This window comes from Salvelinus fontinalis, chromosome 3 (assembly GCF_029448725.1).
Source record: "Salvelinus fontinalis isolate EN_2023a chromosome 3, ASM2944872v1, whole genome shotgun sequence".
Taxonomy (NCBI): domain Eukaryota; kingdom Metazoa; phylum Chordata; class Actinopteri; order Salmoniformes; family Salmonidae; genus Salvelinus; species Salvelinus fontinalis.
Genome location: NC_074667.1, coordinates 6,019,610 through 6,045,796, shown reverse-complemented (window position 1 = coordinate 6,045,796; position 26,187 = coordinate 6,019,610). Strand labels below are relative to the sequence as shown.

The following is a 26,187-nucleotide window of genomic DNA, read 5'->3' as shown; positions in this document are numbered from 1 at the left end:
GGAATTATGGGGATTAAGACCTTTTCACATGGGCACACAGTGTACACCACAGGAGGTTGGTGGCACCTTAATTGGGGAGGACGGACTCATGGTAATGGCTAGAATGGAATGGGTGGAATGGTATCAAATACATTAATTAAACACATGGTTTCCATGTGTTTGATGCCATTCCATTTGCTCTATTCTAGCCATTATTATGAGCCGTCCTCCCTTCAGCAGCCTCCACTGATGTACACACATCCAGTTTAACCAGGATCCTGTCACATTACACGCTACAGTGAACTGGGGACATGAACCAGTCAAATGCTCTTTGATCAGAGTGGGGACCCACCTGTTCTTAGTGTGTGTGTGTGTGTGTGTGTGTGTGTGTGTGTGTGTGTGTGTGTGTGTGTGTGTGTGTGCATGCCTCTCAATCTGGGCTCTTTATCTCATGCTGTTGTATGTGTCAAAGAGCATATGAAGTGGAGCGTGGCTGCCATTGACAGAATAGGAAGGCAGGCAGCCATCATTTCGGGCATCTTTTGTTTAGCGCCACTCACTCGGTCCCCACATGGTACAGCTGCCAGCCTCTCAACCCTGTCATTCCTCTCCATTGTCATGACTCAGAGGGTTGATTGTCAACAGTCCAGGTAACTGGTACTAATTGGGTTTGAGCCAAAATGGTGGCCCTGGTCTGATTGTAGGGTTGCCATACGTCCTCTCTCATCCCATTACTCTCAGCATTTAGGTGTTTACTTCCTGTTAGCTCCGCCAACTTGCGTCTGTATGTGTTGATGCTGGTTTACCATACCTCCTCTCTGCCCCTCCCAAACCAATGTTCTCTCACTATTGAGGTTTTCATCATAGAGATAGATCAGTCTATATGTATACGTCTATATGTAGGCTATAATCTCTATGCTTGTTATTTAGAGACCCAATCTGTTTGCGTCTCTTTTACTAGTCTCTAAATGCTTTAAATACATTTCCTTATTTCCCTAATGAAAGGGAGTTCCAGTCGGTAAGTTGTGAGCAGCTCTTTTAATGTTGCACTATAAGTAGCCCCTCCCCTGCCTGTCGATCTGTCGATAGACAGAAAGATGTGCTGCTGCTTCAGTCATAATTGGCTGCGGACTGCAGTGTGTACACATGGAGAGATGAAAGATGGCAGCACAAAATGAACGTGTATCTTTTGATGGTTCAATGCTATGTGCTCTACCCACATGGTGCAGAGTGGTGTGTGTTTGTGTGTGTGTACAACATATGTTTGTTTAATGTGTATTTATGTGTGTGTGACTGTGTGTACATACAGTATGTCCCTAAGTTTGTCTTGAATATGTTAATCCGTTAGGGGGGGTCAGCGGGGTGGAATCGATGCCAGTGAGTGGTACTCTAGGGAGAGTGTTTGACTCTGTGTGTGACTGTGTGGATGTAGAGACACGCCAGCTGTCAGTACAGAGACCCTGTGTCATCTCTCTTTCCCTCTCCTCTCCTCTCCCCCCTGTCTCTCTCTCTCTCTCTCTCTCTCTCTCTCTCTCTCTCTCTCTCTCTCTCTCTCTCTCTCTCTCTCTCTCTCTCTCTCTCTCTCTCTCTCTCTCTCTCTCTCTCTCTCTCTCTCTCTCTCTCTCTCACTCTCTCTCTCTCTCTCTCTGTTTAGTTTTTCGGCCGATTTGGCTTCAGTTTCTACAGTGAAGTGGATAACATTACTGAGGAGAGGAGAGTACCCATCATCCACTTACAGGCTCTCTTATGTTCACCGCCGCTTGAGTACGTTTATACACACATCAGTAGGTTAGTGCAGGGGTCTGATGGGGGGACATCCTGTAAGTGACATCCTCTGGGTTTTTATTAACAAGAGCTATTATACTCGGTATATCATTCCCTTTTTACACTCAGTGAAAGTTCATCTTTGTAATTTCTCTCTGACTGTGGGAGAAAGTTACATGTCACTCATAGCTCCCAGTCGAGCCCATAAGTTGAGTACAGTAGTAGAACCTACCCTGCAATGTCTGCAATATTTTTGTGAATTCCCCTGTTTCCACAGAAACCCTTGACATACCGATCAAGATTCCCCGAACTAGGGAGCGGGCGGAGGTGCTAAACGGCTCCAATTTCAGCTTGTCACTCAGATCTATTGGGATCAAAGACACTAAGATCCATTCATTCCTTATGGCTGAAACTGTGATTCCTTCCCACAGGTTGTGGTTACAGGGGATACTATACTGGGAGAGTCCTCTCCTGGCAGGGACCCACCACTCTGCTCTAAACGCCTGGGGGCCTGCAGAATGTGTGGGTTTCATGCCTTTTGTGCCAAAGTCTTTCCGTGGTCTTTGTTTGTTGGAGTTTCTACGTTTTACTCATTGGGTTTGTGTGTGTTTCTTGTGAATGTGTGTGTTTGTGAGTGTGTGTATCAGGGTTCTGGACCAGTTATACTGGGGTTTAGGTGTGACAAAAGGTCTAGTGCAGTGTTAACCAACCTTTTCTGAGTCAAGATCACTTAAGTTTTAAATATTTTACCCCCTTTTTCTCTTTGTGATATCCAATTGGTAGTTACAGTCTTGTCTCATCGCTGTAACTCCTGTATTGACTCGGGAGAGGCTAAGGTCGAGAGCCGTTCGACTCCTGTGGCGGGCCGGACACATGCACGATGACACGGTCACCAGTTCGATGGTGTTTCCTCCGACACATTGGTGCGGCTGGCTTCCGGGTTAAGAGAGCAGTGTGTCAAGAAGCAGTGTGGCTTAAGGAGGGTCGGGTTTCGAAGGACACATGGCTCTCGACCTTCACCTCTCCCGAGTCCATCGCTAGAGCACGATGAGACAAGGATATCCCAGAGTCTCTGGTGGCACAGCTAGCACTGCGCTGCAGTGCCTTAGACCACTGCGCCACCCAGGAGGCCCCTATCTGACCACTTTTTTATAGACCGAGTCACTGGTGCTTTCTGCTTAAATTTTTGCTTGTAAGCGGGAATCAGGAGGATAGAGTTATGGTCAGATTTGCCAAATGGTGGGCGAGGGAGAGCTTTGTATGCGTCTCTGTGTGTGGAGCAAAGGTGGTCTAGAATTTTTTTCCCTCTGGTTGCACAATTAACATGCTGATAGAAATTAGGTAAAACTGATTTAAGTTTCCCTGAATTAAAGTTCCCGGACACTAGGAGCGCCGCCTCTGGATGAGGGTTTTCCTGTTTGTTTATGGCAGAATACAGCTCACTGAGTGAGGTTTTATTGCCAGCCTCGGTCTGTGGTGGTATGTAGACAGCTTTGAAATATACAGATGAAAACTCTCTAGGTAGATAGTGTGGTCTACAGCTTATCATGATATACTCTACCTCAGGCGAGCAAAACCTTGAGACTTCCTTAGATATTGTGCACCAGCTGTTGTTTACATAAATGCATAGGCACCCATCCCGTGTCTTACCAGAGGCTGCTGTTCTATCCTGCCAATAGAGTGTATAACCCACCAGCTGTATGTTCTTAATGTCGTAGTTCAGCTACGACTCGGTGAAACATAAGATATTACAGTTTTTAATGTCCCGTTGGTAGGATATACATGCTTTCAGTTTGTCCCATTTATATTCCAGTGATTGAACGATAGCTAGCAGAACGGAAGGCAAGGGCAGATTAGCCACTCGTCACCTGATCCTCACAAGGCATCCCCATCTCTTTCCGCGAAACCTACGTTTCCTTTTTCAGCGAGTCACGGGGATCTGGGCCTGGTCGGGTGTCTGTAGTATATCCCTCACGTCCGACTCATTGAGGTGAGTAATCGCAGTTCTGATGTCCAGAAGCTCTTTTCAGTCATAAGTGACAGTAGCAGCAACATTATGTACAAAACAAGTTACGAACAACGCGAAAAGACAAACAAAATAGCATGGTTGGTTAAGAGCCGATAAGACGTTAGCCCTGCCCTCCGGCGCCATCTTACATTGTAGCCTATGTGATGACTGCAGAGACCCCTTTTTCTCACTGCAACCAATAATGTAGTTTTTCAGTCCCCTAGCTCCACACTCTTCATATGGGAGCGAAGAAACAATTATCAAATGGCACCCTTTTCCCTACGTAGTGCACAACTACCAATGGACCCTGTTCAAAAGTAATGCACTATATAGGGAATAGGGTGCCATTTGGGAAGCAGTTTTAATCTGCTGGGGAGCTAAAGATATAGCATGAGAAGTTAATGGTAAAAGAACACTGTAGATTTAGGAATATAATAACGTATTCTATACTTAATCATGTTTATTTCTCTCCTCTAACTGAACTTCCATTGTCTTACCAAGAGTTGCTATCTGAATATTTTTTACCTCCGCTTGATACGCAGTTCATTCATCTTGATGGAAAAAGAAAAGTGGCAACTGATAACAGAATTTACTTTTCTCTGTTTCGAATTCTCTGTAAAGTCTTGGAGCATTGTGGAGATCTCAGGTCTGTTATTCTGGGAAGCCCTCTCGGTCCCCCTCTTGTTTTGTCATCGTCATGGACACCTCGTCGGCTCAGCACATGCCCAAGGTGATCGACAGACAGTGCTTAGCTTTCACTTGGACCGCCGGGCCGTCTCCTCTTACATCTCTCTGACTCTATCTCTATCTTTCTCTGTGTCCCTCTTCCTCTCTCTCTCTCTCTCTCTCTCTCTCTCTCTCGCTCTCTCTACATGTCGCATCACTGATGTGAACTGGCCACCAACAGGTATTGCTTAGTATTCACAGCTTCAGTGTGATGGTGACTCCACACTGCTCTTTCTCACCTGGACAAAAGGAACACCTATGTGAGAATGCTGTTCATTGACTACAGCTCAGCGTTCAACACCATAGTGCCCACGAAGCTCATCACTAAACTAAGGACTCTGGGACTAAACACCTCCCTCTGCAACTGGATCCTGGACTTCCTGACAGGCCGCCCCCAGGTGGTAAGAGAAGGCAACAACACGTCTGCCACGCTGATCCTTAACACTGGGGCTCCTCCTGTATTCCCCGTTCACCCATGACTGCGTGGCCAAACACGACTACAACACCATAATTAAGTTTGCTGACGACACAACAGTTGTAGGCCTGATCACCGACAACGATGAGACGGCCTATAGGGAGGAGGTCAGAGAACTGGCAGTGTGGTGCCAGGACAACAACCTCTCCCTCAATGTGAGCAAGACAAAGGAGCTGATCGTGGACTACAGGTAAAGTCGGGCCGAACAGGACCCCATTAACATCGACGGGGCTGTAGTGGAGCAGGTCGAGAGTTTCAAGTTCCTTGGTGTCCACATCACCAACAAACTATCATGGTCCAAACATACCAAGACAGTTGTGAAGAGGGCACGACAAAACCTTTTCCCCCTCAGGAGACTGAAAAGATTTGGCACGGGTCTCCAGATCCTCAAAAGGTTTTACAGCTGCACCATCGAGAGCATCCTGACCGGTTGCATCCCCGCCTGGTATGGCAACTGCTCGGCATCTGACCGTAAGGGGCTACAGAGGGTTGTTATTCTTATTGTGTTACTTTTTATTTTTGCTTTTTATTTATTATTTTAGCCTTCTTGGTAAATATTTTCTTCTTTTTGAACTGCACTGTTGGTTAAGTAAGCATTTCACGGTAAAGTCTACACTTGTATTTGGCGCATGTGGCAAATCAAGTTTTTATTTGATGTGATTTAAAGGTGTGGAAGCATTCTGTAGCGTGAAGCAGCTTGATGTACAGCTACACCCCCTGGACAGGACGCGCGTCCGTCACAGGGCCTCATGGTTTGTGTTCTCATATCTTGACTGAATGGTGTCTCTAATGGTACTGAGGTCATGAACCATTGCGTGTAGGAGCTCTACACTGCCCTACCAAGCAAAAGGGCAGTAACTGCTCACTGAGTGTAACTGAGAAAAATGTCTTTAAAGTATTTTCATTGGTCAGCCTGAGTTGTAGGCAGATCACTGGAAATCTGTTGTTTTACTATGAGGTCAGGTTTTATTCATATTGACCCTGACCTCTGACACGGTAGTTACTGTCTTCTTGCTTGGTACACCCACTGGAATGCGTTTCCATAACGATTATTTTTTTACGCAAACTTGTGTTCATAAATGTAAGTATTCAGACCCATTGACTTTTCTACATTTTGTTACATTATGGCCTTATTCTAAAATGGATTCAATTGTTTTTTCCCCTCATCAATCAACACACAATACCCCATAATGACAAACCAAAACAGATTTTTAGACATTTTTGCTAATTTATAATTAAAAAAATATATGTAATAATTATCATATTTACATAAGTATTCAGACCCTTTACTCAGTACTTTGTTGAAGCACATTTGGCAGCGATTACAGACTCAAGTCTTCTTGGGTATGACGCTACAAGCTTGGCACACCTATATTTGGGTAGTTTCTCCCATTCTTCTCTGCAGATCCTCTCAAGCTCTGTCAGGTTGGATGGGGAGCGTTGCTGCAGAGCCATTTTCAGGTCTCTCCAGAGATGTTAGATCGGGTTCAAGTCCGGGTTCTGGCTGGGCCACTCAAGGACATTCAGAGACCTGTCCCGAAGCCACTCCTGCGTTATCTTGGCTGTGTGCTATCTTGGCTGTGAATCTTCGCCTCAGTCTGAGGTCTTGAGCGCTCTGGAGCATCAAGGATCTCTCTGTACTTTGCTCCGTTCATCTTGCCCTTCATCCTGACTAGTCTCCCAGTCCTTGCCTCTTAAAAACATCCCCACAGCATGACGCTGCCACCACATGCTTCACCATAGGGATGGTGCCAGGTTTCCTTCTGACGTGATGCTTGGCATTCAGGCCAAAGAGTCCAATCTTAGTTTCATCAGACCAGAGAATCTTGTTTCTCAAGGCTGTCATCCTGGTAAGCGTGTACTTAGAAGCATCTGAGAGCCTGGGAACTGTGGATTCCTTCCTGTTTTACTGACTTTACCACAGAGGCACCGAATTCTGTACATAGTGCACTTTATTTGACCAGAGACCATGTTCAATAATAAGACACTTTAGGGAAAAGGGTGCAATTTGGGACGTTGTCACAATATAAGAACTGGAATGTCTCATCAAGGTTGCTGTCAAGGAGTTGCCTTGAAAGTGTCAATATGAGTTTGAAAATGAGGTCTGATATAAAGTTTTGTGGTCTTTGCTTCTATGATAGTTTGAATATGAAGGTTTTAGGCCTACCGTGATAGTTTGATTATGACGTTTTGAGGAGAATGTGTCTGCCAAGAGGATGTTTCACACCAACGCTACAGATGGAGGGATGCCTTACGTGTTGCTTGGACATTGTGGTCTTGCCTTTACATTTTAGAAAAGTGTTTTTGTGGGAAAGCCCAACAGATATATGTCCTCGAATGAAAGTTTGGGCACAAGGCCGTCTTTCATTTCAGGGTTGTGGCACTCATCTTCTCATTTTATCCTCAGCTTCTTCCCAATGTATCTGTGAGAAAATGAAACCAGTCACGAAGATCATAATTTATCTTGGACTTTTATGAAATTCCCGGGTCTCAATATGAGAGGCTAAGGGGTTGAACCTCATGCTGCTATAGCCCACAGTGACCTCTGACAGACTAGCTGTGGAGACCTTCAGTCGTTCTGGTGGTTGCCTATAGGTCATAACTCTGCTGAGCCCAATGGAGGTTAGAACCATTAGCATACTCCCCAACTCTTCTCCCCTTAAGTTGCCTTTCTGGAAGTTTCTTTCAACCTTTGGGCCGAAGTTTAACTCCCTTTTACCTTTAAAGGAGAGACGTTCTGGTAGGAGAGAGAAGGAGAAAGTGCTCTGTGCTCCCTGACCTTTTGGGATTATGGTAATAGGATTATGAAATAGAGGGTGATCCACACCGCAGCAGGGCTCTCAACCAGGCCACCACAGATCAGGAGACTGACTGACTGGCTTATTGTTATGGGTGGAGAAAAAGGCCCAGGTGGACAAGCAGCCTGTGAGTCACCACCAGGGCTTTGATAGAGGGCATCTGTTTCCCCCAGTTGATGTTGTTTTCCCTTTCTCCTCCTCTGCGGCTTTATCCAGGGGGGGCAGTGTTGCTTGAGATGTTGACGGACAGTTGAAGGCTCCCACTCCCTGCCCAGATGGCAACCTTGAAAATATCACCGACAGAGGACCCCACCCCACTCATCCCGATCACCACCTCCCTCCCCCCAATCCCAATTCCAAACCCTCTCCTATGTTTTTGTAGAATTTAAATCAGGCCCCCCTGAAGGCAGCCCGGGCCGGGTCCATTTCCCCTATTAAAGACCATAAATCTCTATGGTGAATGGAGCCGCCGCCCCCTCATAAAAAGGGGTCAGTTTAGGGCGACCCCCAGAAAGAAGGACTGAATAGAGAGAAAAACAGACAGAGAAGGCTCCAAAAATAAATGTTTCTCCCTCTTTTTGTTCCCTCGTTCTCGGGAATCGCCTCAGAATGGCCTCTGACGGTGGTTGCTGTAAATGAGGGCTTGGCCCGCTGGTAATGAGGGTTTCTCACCCCAATGTTATGTGAAGAGTTTTATGGCCTCCTGTCTTTATCTCTGTGCTGACCTGCCCATGCCCTGTGTCTGAACAACATGGACTCTCCATCACCCTCTCTTTCTTCTTTTACAACTTTTCTTTTATAGGTGTATGTGTGTATGTTTTTGTGTATGATGAATAAGGTGTGTGTGTGTGTGTGTGTGTGTGTGTGTGTGTGTGTGTGTGTGTGTGTGTGTGTGTGTGTGTGTGTGTGTGTGTCCACTAGTGTGTGTGTATGAATTAGTCATCACATGTGTATGTGTGTGCATATTCCACACACTCCTTTCAGACTCAGGCGATTGGGGGGTGGGTATTTTCCCACATGCTAGGGAACCTGCTGAGGACCACTCACCCAGCTGTCTGCTGTGTGAATCCCTGTTACCACAGGAGCCCTGGGGGCAAAGCAAGCACTCTCCTCCTTTTGATTCCCCCTTTCTTTCTCACTGTCCCCCCTCTGTGGTATCCCAGTGTTTAGACACACACACACACACACACACACACACACACACACACACACACACACACACACACACACACACACACACACACACACACACCGGCCTCTAGCGCCCAGCTAACAGCCAAGCAGGAGTTTGTTACAATTCAGCCCCCCAGCCTCTTTGTTTTGTGTTGTTGCTACAGAGCAGCATCTGTCTAAGCCTTATGAAAGTACTGTACTCCATTTTACACTAGGCCTGCAGCCATTATGATGTGTGTGTGCATGTATGTGTGTGTTGTTTAAGGCCTCAGCCCCCATAATTGAACCAGGGACATGTCTCAGTGCAATAAGATGGTCATTAAGTCGTGGTGCCGTCAGGGTTTTGAGAGGAGGAGGACAAGGAGTGGGCGAAAAGTAATCTCACTCCCAGTGATAGATCTTGGCTGTCTTTAGCTGTACAGGTTGGGGCTACTGGTTGGAAATAGTGGACGGATAGATCACATACTGAACATACACATACTGAATTCATTTTCTACTTGTTGATGAGGCCTATTAATGCTGTTAAATCCCTGCTTGTTTCGGTTGCCGACCCAGCTACGCTGGATGATTACAGCCATGCGATGATGTCGTTTAGATGTGATTGGATCAGGGGGTATGACTTGTTCACCTGTTGGTGTAATATGAACGTGGTTCAGGGTTAGAGGAAGAGATCAAGATGTGGGAGTGTTTCAGGGATACGGTATTACGTTTGACATTTTAATTGTATTCATTTAGCGGATGCTCTTATCCAGAGCAATTAGGTTAAGTGCCTTGTTCAAGGGCACATCAACATATTTTTCACCTAGTTTGGGGGTCTGAATCAGCGACCTTTCGGTTACTGGGCCAATGCTTTTATCCGCTAGGCTACGTAACAGCCAGAGAACAGTGTAATACCAGAGACTCTGACATCTCAACCTCTCTCCATAGGGAGGGACTTGTACCTGGCTGTGACCTGTCCCTCAGGGTGAAGTCATCACATGTCCATGTAACATGGCAGTGTTGCTAGGTTACACACTTTGGGTGGCGGGCTGTGCTAATTTGTGGCTGCAAGCCTGGAGCCTGATGAGAGTGATCTGATGAATGAGAGACCCTAAAATGCTGTCAGTCAGCCCAACACACACACACACACACACACACACACACACACACACACACACACACACACACACACACACACACACACACACACACACACACACACTGACAGCCCACTGCTAAAAGACCAACTGGGCGAGGCGACACACACCCAGCCGTCATCCATTATCCCAGACAGAAAGGCACGTCACTCACCCCTTCCGCTTGCAGCATAACCCAAAACAGGACTACCAAAAAACCTCTAGCCTGATGCAAGATCTATTTCTGCTGTCTTGCCAACTCTTATGGTCGTCAGGCATAACAACATAAACAGATCTGAGACCAAGCTAATAAACCGATGTACTACCCTTGTACAGCCCTGAGAGGAAAGAGAAAGATCACAGGTGCACGGTCTGAAAAACAATTTCAGCCAGTAAATTGGACTGTATGTAGAGTTATGAATCATATCAGCCTTTTTTTGTGCTTTTAAAGGAGATTCAAATGAAAGAGGGAGGAGAGTGAATGAGTTCACCTATAGAGAGAAAGCAATCCCCAGGCCAGGCTAATCTATCTCTATTCACTTCCCATCCAGCCAGGGAATAAAGAAGATAAGGATGCTGTGTGTTTGTAGAAAGGGGGTCTGTCTCTCCTCCTTTCATCAGGGGCTGCTAGGAATGGATAGAATAGTGAAGGGGGAAGGAGATTGGTGGACTATACTGTCAGACACTGTATCCTTCTCCTGGGTCATGTTTATTAAAGCACATTGTAGCAAAACAACCCCATGTGGTCCCTCCATGTTTTACTCCGTTTTCTTTCATTTGGTGCCTACTGATCAGTTTGGGGGTTGTCCTAACGCAGTTTGACCTGACATTTCCCACACCGACAGGTCTAGAGACAGTCCTCGTCCATTATATTAACCCATGTGCACGTTCATTAGACAGAAAGTCCTTGTCTCCCACACACATTGTCTTTTCCTCTCTCTCGCTGTCTCGTTCTCACTCTTTTTGTCTTTCCTTTTTTCTATTGACAATTATTCTGGCAGGGTAGCCTAGTGGTTAGAGCGTTGGGCTAGTAACCGAAAGGTTGCAAGTTCAAATCCCAGAGCTGTCATTTCTGCCCCTGAACAAGGCTGTTAACCACTGTTCCTAGGCTGTCGTTGAAAATAAGAATTTGTTCTTAACTGACTTGCCTAGTTAAATAAATGAAAAATAAATTAAATTGTACCACAGTAAAAGTGCTGAAGGGTGGCCACTTAGTTATTTTTCCGCTCATTGTGTGAAGAGATGATTATGGCAGAAGGAGAGTGGACCCAAATCCACTTTACTTTGATGTAGAAGAGAAAAGGTACAGGAAGAGAGAGAAGGAAGCCTTAGAGTAACCACTCGTTAAATATGTAGGCTACACTCTTAGAAAAAAAGGTTTCAAGAGGGTTCTTCAGCTGTTCCCATAGGAAAACCCTTTTTGGTTCCAGGTCGAAACTTTTGGGGTTCCATGTAGAACCCTCTGTGGAAAGGGTTTTACATGGAACCCAAAAGGGTTCTATCTGGAACCTAAACGGTTCAGCCTAGAACCAAAAAGGGTTCTCTTATGGGGACAACCGAAGAACCCTTTTAGGTTCTAGATAGCACCTTTTTTCTAAGAGTGTAGCGCAGGAGCACCCTTAGTAGGAATCATGAGGTGTTGTTTTGGAGTGGAAAGGGGTGGGTGAGGACTAGGTGGGGATCTTGGAAAGGGTTGGAGATTGGGAGGTGTGGATGGTGGGTTTTTCATGCTGTCCGGGTGAGAGAATGGAATGAAGTCTTGCTCTTTCCCATATCTTTGTTCAACCTCCCACCCGCAGTATGAGAAAGTCTTAAGTAGCATTGCTGTGGTTTCCACACATTGCTTTACACTTGGTAGACTAAAATAGTTGCATATTGTCGAAATCTCTTTATGAAAGAACATTCTCCTGCCCTAAAGGAAAGTTCTTACTTTAGTCATTGTAGATGTCAGTGTGCCGCCATAGACTCTCTGACCTGTCATCGGGGAACTGTGGGCTCAGGCCTTATATTAGCTAGCTCACTAAGGTGGATACAGCGTTGTACACAGGAGGATAATAAGACTCTATACACAGTCATTTATCACCTCATCTATTTTTACCTCTATTCTCACTTTCCTCCCTTCTTTTAACGAGTCAACCTCTGCACACACAGACGCACGCACGCACGCACGCACGCACGCACGCACGCACGCACGCACGCACGCACACACACACACACACACACACACACACACACACACACACACACACACACACACACACACACACACACACACACACCTTCCCTCCTGTCCTCTATGGATTATCACAGTCTCTTAGTGAGTGTGGACTTGCGGTTGCGTTATCGGACATTGGCATGGCATTAGAAAGGCTATTAGTGTCCTGTCAAAGCATTAGACATCGCTCAAGTCACAGTGGTGTAGGAAGTCCACCAGCCTGGTCGTGACACGCATGGCTAACAGGGCTCCATTTGAGCCAGACGCTGACCTTTCCGCCGAGACGTTTGGCGACGGGAGAGATGATCTCTGGCGACGGGAGAGATGATCTCTGGCGACGGGAGAGATGATGTCTGGCGACGGGAGAGATGATGTCTGGCGACGGGAGAGATGATCTCTGGCGACGGGAGAGATGATGTCTGGCGACGGGAGAGATGATCTCTGGCGACGGGAGAGATGATGTCTGGCGACGGGAGAGATGATCTCTGGCGACGGGAGAGATGATCTCTGGCGACGGGAGAGATGATGTCTGGCGACGGGAGAGATGATCTCTGGCGACGGGAGAGATGATGTCTGGGGACGGGAGAGATGATGTCTGGCGACGGGAGAGATGATGTCTGGGGACGGGAGAGATGATGTCTGGGGACGGGAGAGATGATGTCTGGCGACGGGAGAGATGATGTCTGGCGACGGGAGAGATGATGTCTGGCGACGGGAGAGATGATGTCTGGGGACGGGAGAGATGATGTCTGGCGACGGGAGAGATGATGTCTGGCGACGGGAGAGATGATGTCTGGCGACGGGAGAGATGATGTCTGGGGACGGGAGAGATGATGTCTGGGGACGGGAGAGATGATGTCTGGCGACGGGAGAGATGATGTCTGGCGACGGGAGAGATGATGTCTGGCGACGGGAGAGATGATGTCTGGCGACGGGAGAGATGATGTCTGGCGACGGGAGAGATGATGTCTGGGTAATTGACGGTCTGGAGACGATATCCTTCTCCTAGATCCGCCTCATTCTGCCACTCAATCATCAGCAGCTGCGCTGATAGTAACACCGTTATATTGGCGCTGATTGGATGCAAGACAAATATACTGCCTTCTGATTGGACGAAGTACCAACATATCGGTGCTTATTGATTAAAAGACTAATGTTAGCACTGATTGGCACTGATTGGAAAGAATGCTGATATATTGGCACTGATTGAATGAGATGCTAATACATTGGCACTGATTGGACCAAATTATTAGACTGATATATTGGTTCTGCCAATCACCATTTGCTGGTACCAGCTGAGACGAATGCATAGTTAAACCAAATCACCCAGCAGAATGAGAACGAACGTAGAGATTCCAAAAGTGAATCAATGTGAATCTATCCCACAAATGAGCTTGAATGGAGCTTTTAGCTTTGAACTGTGCAGTTGGTGTCTTACAAAAAATAGCATGCACACACACACACACACACACACACACACACACACACACACACACACACACACACACACACACACACACACACACACACACACACACACTGAAAAAACAACAATCTCCTCATCATCTCCTATTGTATGGTGCTTGGAAAGCTCCTCTCCTTGAGATATGAAAAGCATTGTTCTGTTCTGCAGAATTGACTCCCTATGTCGAAATCGTGCCTGACGCACATTCTTGTACCCCATCAGTGTCTGAGACAGCCAGCAGCTGTCAAAACACAACCTTTTTCTACGTCGACCTAACTTGGAGTGTGAAGTTGGTGTCAGATCTGGTCTGGTGAACACAGAGCCAGGTTCTTACAAATTGCCCAGGCTAAAGACTAGCTTTCCACAGACAATAATAGCCTATATGTTCTATTCATACCACCCAGTCTGACTGAAGAAAACATATTTTCTTTACGTTGTCTTATGGTTTGGATGAGACATCTTTACGTTGTCTTATGGTTTGGATGAGACATCTTTACGTTGTCTTATGGTTTGGATGAGACATCTTTACGTTGTCTTATGGTTTGGATGAGACATCTTTACGTTGTCTTATGGTTTGGATGAGACATCTTTACGTTGTCTTATGGTTTGGATGAGACATCTTTACGTTGTCTTATGGTTTGGATGAGACATCTTTACGTTGTCTTATGGTTTGGATGAGACATCTTTACGTTGTCTTATGGTTTGGATGAGACATCTTTACGTTGTCTTATGGTTTGGATGAGACATCTTTACGTTGTCTTATGGTTTGGATGAGACATCTTTACGTTGTCTTATGGTTTGGATGAGACATCTTTACGTTGTCTTATGGTTTGGATGAGACATCTTTACGTTGTCTTATGGTTTGGATGAGACATCTTTACGTTGTCTTATAGTTTGGATGGGACATCTTTACGTTGTCTTATGGTTTGGATGAGACATCTTTACGTTGTCTTATGGTTTGGATGAGACATCTTTACGTTGTCTTATGGTTTGGATGGGACATCTTTACGTTGTCTTATGGTTTGGATCAGACCAACGGCGGAGGGCAAAGAGTCAGATATTAGTGCAAGATGGGAAACACTGACACACACCACACATCATGTTCCCATTGACAGCAGGACTACCTTTCATCATTTTTTGGTGTCACCCAATCTTGTCTGTAGGACTGTCTGGGGTGACTCTGTGGACCCAGTTGCCAGTCACAGCCATGACCCTTCAACCCTGGCTGTCAGGTCCTAGCCACGTCCCCTTTGTTCTCGTCCCAGCCCGCTTGCAAGCTGCTGTCTGCACTCAAGTTGAACTAGTCTCCTAGACGACAACGAGGAGAGCGTTAGCGCCATATTTCTCTCTGGTCAATGGCGGTACAGATCAACTCGTGGTGTTCTATAGCCAGTCAATGGGAGTAGTGATGTAATCTAACATTAGTGTTGCCTCAGCTGTAGATTGTGGTGTGTGTGTGTGTGTGTGTGTGTGTGTGTGTGTGTGTGTGTGTGTGTGTGTGTGTGTGTGTGTGTGTGTGTGTGTGTGTGTGTGTGTGTGTGTGTGTGTGTGTGTGTGACTCAGATTACACAGGAAAGGCCCCTCGCTGGTGTCAAGGCCACACTTAGAAGCCCTGAATTAGCATTCGAATGGTAGTAGAGCCACAGTGTGAGTGTGTATGTTTGCGTGCGTGGGCGTGTGCGTGCGTGCATGTCTGATGAGAGGGACGCAGAGTATGGGGCTTGAAGGGGTCCTCCCCCTCTTTAGTCATGGACCACCCTACCCCCTGCCTCACACCATCCCTTTTCATCTTTCCCGAAAGCCTTTGAGTCACAGGAGCGTCCCATTTCCCAGCTGTCAACTGACCCCTTTAACACCCCAACCTACAGAGTCAAGCCCCTAACAGTGGTGCATGGGCCAAAGAAAACTATACTGAACATGCAACAATTTCAACGATTTTACTGAGTTACAGTTCATATGAGGAAATCAGTCAATTTAAATACATTAGGCCCTAAGCTATGACAGGGAATACAGATATGCATGTTGGTCACAGATACCTTAAAAAAAAAGGAAAGGGGCGTGGATCAGAAAAACAGTCAGTATCTGGTGTGATCAAGATTTGCTTCATGTAGGGGCCTTCCGGGTGGCGCTGTGGTCTAGGGCTGCGCAACCAGAGTCTCTGGGTTCGCGCCCGGGCTACCGGGAGGTCCGTGGGGCGACGCACAATTGGCCTAGCGTCGTCCGGGTTAGGGAGGGTTTGGCCGGTAGGGATATCCTTGTCTCATCGCGCTCCAGCGACTCCTGTGGCGGGCCGGGCGCAGTGCGCGCTAACCGAGGGGGCCAGGTGCACGGTGTTTCCTCCGACACATTGGTGCGGCTGGCTTCCGGGTTGCAGGCGCGCTGTGTTAAGAAGCAGTGCGGCTTGGTTGGGTTGTGCTTCGGAGGACGCATGGCGTTCGACCTTCGTCTCTCCCGAGCCCGTACGGGAGTTGTAGCGATGAGACAAGATAGTAATTACTAGTGATTGGATACCACGAAAATTGGGGAGAAAAGGGGATAAAATGTAAATAAAAAAATAAAAAAGATTTGCTTCATGCATCTCCTTCGCGTAGAGTTGACCAGGCTGTTGATTGTGACCTGAGGAATGTTGTCCCACTCCTCTTCAATGGCTGTGAGAAGTTGCTGGATATTGGCGGTAACTGGAACATGCTGTCGTACACGTCAATCCAGAGCATCCCAAACATGATCAATGGGTGACATGTCTGGTAAGTATGCAGGCCATGGAATAACTGAGAGATTTTCAACTTCCAGGAATTGTGTACAGATCCTTGTGACATGGGGCTGTACATTATCATGCTGAAACATGAGGTGTTGGCGGCGGATGAATGGCACGACAATGGGCATCAGGATCTCGTCACGGTATCGCTGTGCATTCAAATTGCACAAAAGCAATTGTGTTCGTTGTCCGTAGCTTTTGCCTGCCCATATCATAACCCCACTGCCACCATGGGGCACTCTGTTCACAACGTTGAAATCAGCAAACCTCTCGCCCACACAATGCCATACATGTGGTCTGCGGTTGTGAGACCGGTTGGACGTACTGCCAAATTCACTAAAGCAACGTTGGAGGAGGCTTATAGTAGAGAAATTAACATTAAATTCTCTGGCAACAGCTCTGGTGGACATTCCTGCAGTCAGCATGCCAATTGCACGCTCCCTCAAAACTTGAGACATCTGTGGCATCGTGTTGTATGACAGGAGAAATGGAGAAATGCTCACTCACTTGTTCAGTGTACATCTGCCGCTCACCTAGATCACTCACTCCATGTGTGTCTCCGTGAGTGATCTAATAGTAAATGTAGCTAAGTGAAGAGTGCTGTTGGAACACACACACACACTCCTCTCCATCTCCCTCAGGGAGTCAGATCCCATGACTGGAGAAAGCGATCATTACAATCACATCACTTACCAGGAGAGATGGGATAGTGAGTGAGTGTGTGTGTGTACATGCACGTGTGTGTGTGTGTGTGTGTGTGTGTGAATGCATGCGTGGGTGTGTGTGTTTGTGTGAGAGAGAGAGAGAGAGAGAGAGAGAGAGAGAGAGAATCACAGCCCTGAGACACTCCTGTCCTCCCCAGTGTTGCTCTGTAATTAGCAGAGAGAAACAAGCTCCCCCCCCCCACCAGTCTAGTAGCTTTTAATCAGACCAGCTAATTGGATCATGTCAAGGGAGCACTCTACCTTTGTGTGTGTGTGAACTTGTTTGTTCATGTGTGTGTGTGTGTGGCTCCCAGTGTGTGTGTGTGGCCCCTCACCAGTTCTTCGTCTATCATGATGAGTAGCTCGCTGTTGATCCATGGCATAATGAACATGTGTAGTAATGGCCCACTGCAGCTGACACTTCTAGGCTGTGTCTCAAACGGCACCCTATTCCCTATATAGTGCACTACTTTTGACAGGGGCGGACTGGGACCAGAACTTGTCCCTGGTATTTCTAACACACCGGCCCATTCTTTCCTTGAGGCGCCAGATGGCCAATCCGCCCCTGACTTTTGACCGCGGCCCATAGGGCTCCTGTCAAGAGTAGTGCACTACATAAGGAATAGGGTGCCATTTTGGAGACTAAGGGCCTACAAATAAATATATTTCCTATATGTTAATGTGTTTATAATTCTGCATGACCTGACTGTGTAGGTGTCAGGTGTTATCCTACAGCAGTATAATTCATTGCATGCCTTGAGTGATTGAGCTGGTGAGGCCGATCGAGGGTCATATAAAACATTTAGATCTTTTATGGTTTCATGTAGCTACTGTAGACTATGTCATTAAGTTGAACCCCATAGGATATAGGGTAGAACCCTTCTCTAGAATAGCACGTAGACCATATGCTTTTTCAACTTTTATAAAGCTGGATAGAGAACAATTTTGACTTTGCCGGTTGTTGGTGTCTTGTTAAACTTTCACAAGCCTTGAGCTAACAGCTAGCCTAATCACCTGTTAAAGGTCCTCACCCGTCATGCAGAGTACAGGAAACCCCCAAAGGGAACATAGATTCACTAATGGCCTCCCTCAGCTCCACTGCAGTCTTTTGGCAGCTCTATGGGGTACCAATAGTCCCGTAACACCGCAGTTCTGTGAATTGTGAACCCCTTCTCTCAGGGTAACGCTTGTTATTGCACCCCCCCCCGTCAGTCAGGTCACGCATGTTATTGCGCACGTTACTGTGCCGATCGGCCAAGTCATGCATGTTACCACGGCAACCTGTATGTGGTAATGGAATGGGAATGAGACGTCTCTATTTGTGGTTGATAATATCATTGTAGGTGAAATACTACTTCCATTATTCAACTTCACAGAATAGACTATGTAGAATTGTGAATTTATTCCAGTGTTTTTGTGATGGGCATAGATCTGTTGACGATAAACCCGAAATTACCAACCGTACCGATCACTTATCGCAGGCATTTTGCTGTTATCGTTACGATAAGTAGCCTATACTAGAGAAGATAGTTTGCTAATATGGGTGATTGTTTAGGGGACAATTGATGGCTACACTCGTCAAATTGGTAGTAGTAGTTTAAAGGTGCACAGTTAATGTTATAAACGTATCATTCTATTCATCGTTATCGCATCAATTCAGCCGGTTTATCGCAATATGGATTTTGGTCCATTGTAGTTTTTCCATTGATTCAGGACGTTATGAATGGCAACCATTTGAGTAGGACATCCACCTACAGGTGTCATGCTTCATGGTGACACCTGACATGGTAGTTCACAAAAGAGAGGATTTAAGATTTTTTTGCCTAAATCTCAACTAACCCCATACCAATGTGAGAGCAACCAGGAGAAACAAAACTGAGTTGTCAGTTGTCTTTTCCAATTGAACTTCATTATCCTACATCATTACCATACATTATCCTACACTCCAGTTAACCGCTCTCCTTTGCGGTGGTGGTCATTGTTCCAGAAAATGCCTCATGGGTTTATCTCAGCGCAGGGCAGGGGGCCTGTTGGATAGTGACCCATATCAGTTCAGGTCAGAGGTCACTAGATGAGTGGTGCAGCTTCCTGGGGTGTGGTTAGGGATAAGGGATGTGGTAGAGTCATTATATCAGGGTTGACTGGTTTACGATCACTCCAACATGTCTGTAGCTGCCTGAACACTCTACTGTTTGTTAGGGTGGCTGGAGGGCTAACAGAATCACATTTCCCACATGTTGGATGGATTCATCTGTTTATTAGATCTAAATAGGTCGGCGGAAGGACCTTGTGGTCAGCTATACAGAGGGAAAAAGGTTGCTCAAAATTAGACTTGAACCAATGACATTTCAGACTGTTCTGTGGGCTGTTAGGCTTGGTGGACTCCCAAAAACTCTCCATGGCTGCTGCCTCAAGCTTCTTAATATGCAGCATTATGAAAATGAGGCTAAGGACCCAGCCTAGTATTGTCCCCAATCTTCTCTTCTCTTTTCTCTCTTCTCTCTCTTCTTCTCTTCTCTTCCCTTCCCCTCCCTCCTCTTCTCTCATTTCCTCTATACTTTCCTCTCCTCTCCTCAGCCCTTGAAGCTAGGCTATGGGGTAGTCCAAATGGCAGGATTACTGGGTGTGTTCGCGTGTCCGTGTGTATGTGTCAAATAAAGGCCTTTGTCTGCATAATACTCTGTCATTGGTCAGGGGAAACAATCTGTTTGGTTTGTCTCACTCCCCACACCCCTTTGTTATGCCCAAAACAACCCCCATGGTCAGGAGGAAGCAGTAGCAAGTCCTGGCTTAGCTTGTATTACATTTTGGGTGGAGATTGACATTTGAATATGGACAGTACAACATAATGATTTGTCCCTGTGTGTGTATGCCATGGTAACAGTGTTGAGCAGGTACTCACACTCAAACCATAAAGACGAAATCCCAAGGTAGCTCAGATGTAATTCCATACTCAAAATGATTCCAAACGTACCTGTGCAAAGTGCAATAAGTGCTGAACAAAAAAGAACACACGTTTCAGCGTTTATGTCATCAACAGTGCTGTTCTCATATTCTAATGTGTCTATGTCATCAACAGTGCTGTTCCCATATTCTAATGTGTCTATGTCATCAACAGTGCTGTTCCCATATTCTAATGTGTCTATGTCATCAACAGTGCTGTTCCCATATTCTATTGTGTCTTTCCTATGTCTTATGTGAAGCCCTCAGAGGGACGAGGGGCAACAGGGTCTTATTGGGGGAAAGGGATTGGGTAAACCTTGCATGAAACTTCCATTAGGCCCCCATTGTTAAGGAGGGGTTCCCCACATCATCACACTCATCCCTGCCTGCCAGTGAGCCTGTTGACTGCAGAATTTGAACTGGAGTCTGAAGGGCTGGATGTGGAGCTGGTGTATGGGAATGTGTATGTGTGGGTCTTCGTGACAGTGTGTAGGCATGTGAGAGAAAGGGTGTGTTAGTTTCAGTTTGAGAGAGAGTTGTACAAGAGTGTGTCTAAGAGAGATGTGGGAGAGAGGGGGTCTGAGATCTGAATGTAGGCTAAAATGAGGTTTGGGGCTGGGTTGTATTGTGTGTGGGGGGGGGGGGGGGGGGGGGGGGTTGAGAACAGGGGGTTTAGGGGGGGCGGGGGGGTTCAGTATGGGACTGTAATCCGTCAGAGGGGTAAACAAGCTCTCATTCTGGACCAGACAGTCTGGTAGATACAGACAGAGAGCAGTGGGAATAGACTAGACACACAGACAGTAGTCTCTTATGACACTATTAACTGGCGAACACGCGTGAGATATGGTTCTGGGATTACAGGGAGGTTGTGTGTGTGTGTGTGTGTGTGTGTGTGTGTGTGTGTGTGTGTGTGTGTGTGTGTGTGTGTGTGTGTGTGTGTGTGTGTGTGTGTGTGTGCGTGCGCGTGCGCGTGAGCATGGCATCAAGACCGATATAGTGTTGGAATGTATGTGTGTTCACACAGTCTCCAGTGTGTGAAATCTGAGTTAATGTGGTCGATTTCAACTTATTTATTTAGCGCCAACCCAGTCTTTATAGTTATCAATGATCATTTAACCAAAATGTTCCAACCATATTGCAGCATCTTTAAACGATGACTTTTGGAATCACCATAAGAAAGGACTCTATGAGAGTCAACTGTCATCTCTCAGTTGTTGTTCTGAAGAGCAGAATGGAACAGCCCTTCATGCCCACCTGCCATTCTATTGCCATAGAAATGGAATCGAATCAAATCCATTTGTATTAATCACATGCGCCGAATACAACTGGTGTACAGTGAAATGCTTGCTTCCGAGTTTTTACCAACGATGCAAAGTTTAAAAATGTAATAGTCAAATAAAATAAATTACACAAGAATGGAGCTATATACAGGGAGTATCATTACCAGATCAATGTGGAGTTATATACAGGGAGTATCAGTACCAGATCAATGTGGAGTTATATACAGGGAGTATCATTACCAGATCAATGTGGAGCTATATACAGGGAGTACCAGTACCAGATCAATGTGGAGTTATATACAGGGAGTATCATTATCAGATCAATGTGGAGCTATATACAGGGAGTACCGGTACCAGATCAATGTGGAGCTATATACAGGGAGTATCATTACCAGATCAATGTGGAGCTATATACAGGGAGTACCAGTACCAGATCAATGTGGAGCTATATACAGGGAGTATCATTACCAGATCAATGTGGAGCTATATACAGGGAGTATCATTACCAGATCAATGTGGAGCTATATACAGGGAGTATCATTACCAGATCAATGTGGAGCTATATACAGGGAGTATCATTACCAGATCAATGTGGAGCTATATACAGGGAGTACCAGTACCAGATCAATGTGGAGCTATATACAGGGAGTATCAGTACCAGATCAATGTGGAGCTATATACAGGGAGTATCAGTACCAGATCAATGTGGAGCTATATACAGGGAGTATCAGTACCAGATCAATGTGGAGCTATATACAGGGAGTACCAGTACCAGATCAATGTGGAGCTATATACAGGGAGTATCAGTACCAGATCAATGTGGAGCTATATACAGGGAGTACCAGTACCAGATCAATGTGGAGCTATATACAGGGAGTATCATTACCAGATCAATGTGGAGCTATATACAGGGAGTACCAGTACCAGATCAATGTAGAGCTATATACAGGGAGTACCAGTACCAGATCAATGTAAAGTGACTAGGCATCAGGATATATAATAATAAGGTATTTGAGGTAGATATGTACATGAAGGCAGGGTAAAGTGACTAGGCATCAGGATAGATAATAATGAGGTATTTGAGGTAGATATGTACATGAAGGCAGGGTAAAGTTACTAGGCACCAGGATAGATAATAAGATAATAATAATAATAATAATAATAATAATAAGAGTAAAACAAAGAACAGAGTGGCAGCAGCAAATGAGGAGTGTAAAAGTGTGTGCAGCATGTGTGTTTGTGTTGTGCCTGTATGGATGTGTGTGTGGGTATGTAGTGTTTGAATGTGTGAGGGATTTATGTGGGAGTGACAGTGTAGTGTGAGTGAGTGAGTGTGTATATGGTGTGTATATAAAGTCTAGTGAGTGTGTGTAGGGTCAGTGCAAGATAGAGTCAGAGCAGACAGTTCAGGTACCATTCATTGATATTCATCAGTCTGGATATTTAGCAGTCTACTGGCTTGGGGGTAGAAGCTGTCTCTTGATCCGAGAGCCAATGTTCCTGTACCATTTGCCGGACGGTAGCAGAGTGAACAGTCAATGACTTGGGAGGCTGGAGTCTGGCAATTTTTCGAGCCTTCTTCTGACACCGCCTGATAGAGAGGTCCTGGATGGCAGGGATCTCGGCCCCAGTGATGTACTGACCTGTCTAATAAGTAGAAGGAGAATCCCCATTCAAGTCAATGGTCTGTGATGTTATTTCTATGGCCTCTGCCTGTCTTCCGTTGTGCTGCCTGCCAAACGTGGCACATGGAGAAGTCTGAGGCTTTGCTCAGGGCGATGGAATTAGATTCACTGCTCATTTAGTCTGTCTGTCACACACACACACTATACGCACGACAGCTGTATTCTGACCCTATTCACAAACGACCTGACATTCAAATCAAACACAAGCACATCGAGGAATAGAAGAGGACTCAAATCCAGGCCATTTTACAGTCCGTTGAACAGACTCCACATCTGAAGTCTAAAGTGACTCCATTCAATTCAGTTTGAGTTCAATTGGAATTACTATCACTCATAGCAGAGAGGATTGAGGTAATGTGTAAGAATGTTTGCTCATATAACATTTGGTATGAGAAAAAGCTATTGATACTGTTCTCTTTGATTCACTGATGCAGTCGCTGTGCTGTGTATGCGTCAACGGTGAGAGAGAAAGAACTAAGGAGTGAGTGTGAAGAATTCCTAGTGTGGGATGTCTGGCACTTGCATCTGCTGAATGTGAGAGACTGTTGTGTGGGTGGAGCCAAGGACTTGTGACCCTTGGAAGTGCTTAGTGGGTAGCAGGGGAAAGGCCATGATTTAGACGACCAGGATGTAATTGGTCAGATAGATACAATTTCACTTTATTTAAAGTGCATCTAAACGTTTCAGGACACTTGACAGTCTAATGGAATACACAACACTAGCTAACTTCTTTAAAGTGTGGATATTCTCAGACGTTATTGGCTCTTTCCTCAGCTACTGAATGTGATTAATGAAAATAATAAATGAAACAAAATGGCCGTTGGTGAGATGAGCTATTCGGGCTCATTTAAATTCTTTACAAAGTAGCTCAAACTATGAACAAAATGTTATTTTATAGCTTTTTGGCTTGTTTTCTTTTGTGTCAGTGTTGAATGTTCGGTACAAGGCTGTACTGTGAGATTATATACTGACTTAACTTATAATTCACTTGTGATAATAACCTTTGTGTGTCTCTATGCGATAAGGCTTGTGTGTATGTGCATTGTGCCTTTTGTAAATGCGCTTTGTTTGACTACATCTGTCAAGTCTCTTGTGTGCGCGTGCGTGTATGTCTATGTCCTTGTCTCTGTGTTTATCTACAGACCTTCTAACCATATGCTTCTCCTTGTGTGTTCCAGTTCGACTCAGAGAGTTCAGGATTCATCAGTACAGAGCGGTTCAGGGACCTGCTGGCGGCCCACGGCTCGGAGCTGGACCCTCACAAGCTGGAGGTTCTACTGGCCCTCGCCGACGGCAACGCAGACGGAAAGATCTGCTACCAGGACTTTGTCAACCTGGTGAGAGTCCCGAGTCACTTCATGTTAACATAGTAACTGATAGTAGTGATTGTATAAGCATAACATTGATTATACTGTACACCGATTGGTCATGTTGAGACATATAGTTGAGAGGAAGTGGTCTTATGATATCAACCCTCTATAAAGGCATCTACACCACTATCATCCTTCTACTCACCCAGGTCTCCATGGATATTCCACGGTATTAGACAACACAGCTTGGTCTAAATTGGCAATTTCACGCGTCGTCTAGCATCTGTTGTGTTTCAGGTGAGAGGTTGAACTCTTGACCCTGGACGGTGAAGTCATCTGGAGAAATATTCAATTGTTTGGAAATGTGAAAAGTTGTGGCCGGTAGGGGGTGGGTTTGTGAAGGTTCCCCAACTCTCCCCTCTCAATTTCCATTTCTCCTATTCTCTCATTTGTCTCCTCCGCTTCCTTCAAAGCTGTCCATTGTCTTGTACAGTGGGCTGAGAATGGGCCTGTGGGAACTTGTGAAAGAGGATCTTTGATTGGTCGGTCCAGGTCATGTGACAGGTCAAAGGTCAAGGCGAGGTACTGGAAGTGGGACAGAGAGGAATGAGGAACATGTTGTCAAGTGATATGTGTGTGCGTGTGTGTATGTATGTGTGTGTGTTGGGGGGTGTGGCTGCTATTGTTACCCACAAAGACCGCCCCTCACCCCCGTGGCTTTCACATTCACTGGAAGCACAACAGAAGACAAGCAGGATGAGGGAAGGATAGATGGAGAGAGGGAGGAGGAGGACAAGAGGGAGTGGAAGACAGAGACAGGCTTGTTGGGGTTTATTTGCAGTTCCATCTTTACTTTGCTCAGCTGCCTATTCCATAAAGCTGTCAGCGTGATTGGGAGTTATTGCCTCGCTCTCTCTTTTCTCTCTTTTCTCTCCTTCTACTTTTCCTTGTCTCTCTCTCTTATCTCTCTCGCTCTCTTTATCTCCCTGCCCCTTCTGTCCCTCTCCCTCCCTCTCCTCTCTCTCCCTCTCTTCCTCTCGCTCCTCTCCCTGACAGCATCTCCCAGTATAACAGTAGATTGTCCCTGGTCCCACAGTCCTTCTTGGATGAATACCAATCTCTCTCTACCCTGCTCACCTCTTCGCAGTCGGTGAATAGATAGAACGTCACTCCCTTTCTCTCTCTTTAGATTGAAAATAAGAGGAGAAGAATCGCCCCAGCACTGCTGGAAGAAAGAAGAGTGTGTCTTTATGCGGTTGGGCCATGTGGGGTGACCTGGAGAGGAATGTGTGTGTTTGCGCGTGTGCGCACGGGTCCATTGTCTTGTACAGTGGGTGCGTGTGTGTGGTGCAGAATGTGTATGTTTGGTACCGTTTGATCCCACTCTCTGTTGGCTTTGGGCTGGGAGTGCCCATGGTAACCTACAGTCATGAAGAATCCCACACTGTCTCTTGACTGCAATCAAGACTCACATAATTGGAGATCTGTTCAATTTGAATGGTCATTATAGATTGAAGAATGGTGCTATTGTAAACTACTTTTAGGATCGGAGAGAGAAAGAGAGAGAGAGAAATGTGTGAATGAGAGAGAACGAGAGAGAACGAGAGAGATGGGAATCAGAGGGAGAGGAATCAGGGAGGGAGAGAGAGAGAGAGGGACTTGTTCACATTCCATGTTCTATAGGAGGACCATGAATATTGCTGATCTGGGTAGAAGGGCTGCGTTGTCAGGCAGCTGCCGCCAGTACTTGGGACGAGGAGAAGGGCTCAGCGGTTGCTAGGTGCTGACGGAG

General features: G+C 46.0%; 1 protein-coding gene across 1 annotated transcript in view; it reads left to right on the top strand.

Moving 5' to 3' along the window:
• LOC129836675 (rhomboid-related protein 3-like) overlaps window positions 1-26,187 on the top strand; it is a 50,623-nt gene that overhangs the window by 6,966 nt on the left and 17,470 nt on the right. Inside the window, exon 3 of the mRNA XM_055902913.1 lies at window positions 24,264-24,422. Coding sequence (XP_055758888.1) covers window positions 24,264-24,422 — 159 coding nt within the window. The remainder of the gene's footprint in view (window positions 1-24,263; window positions 24,423-26,187) is intronic.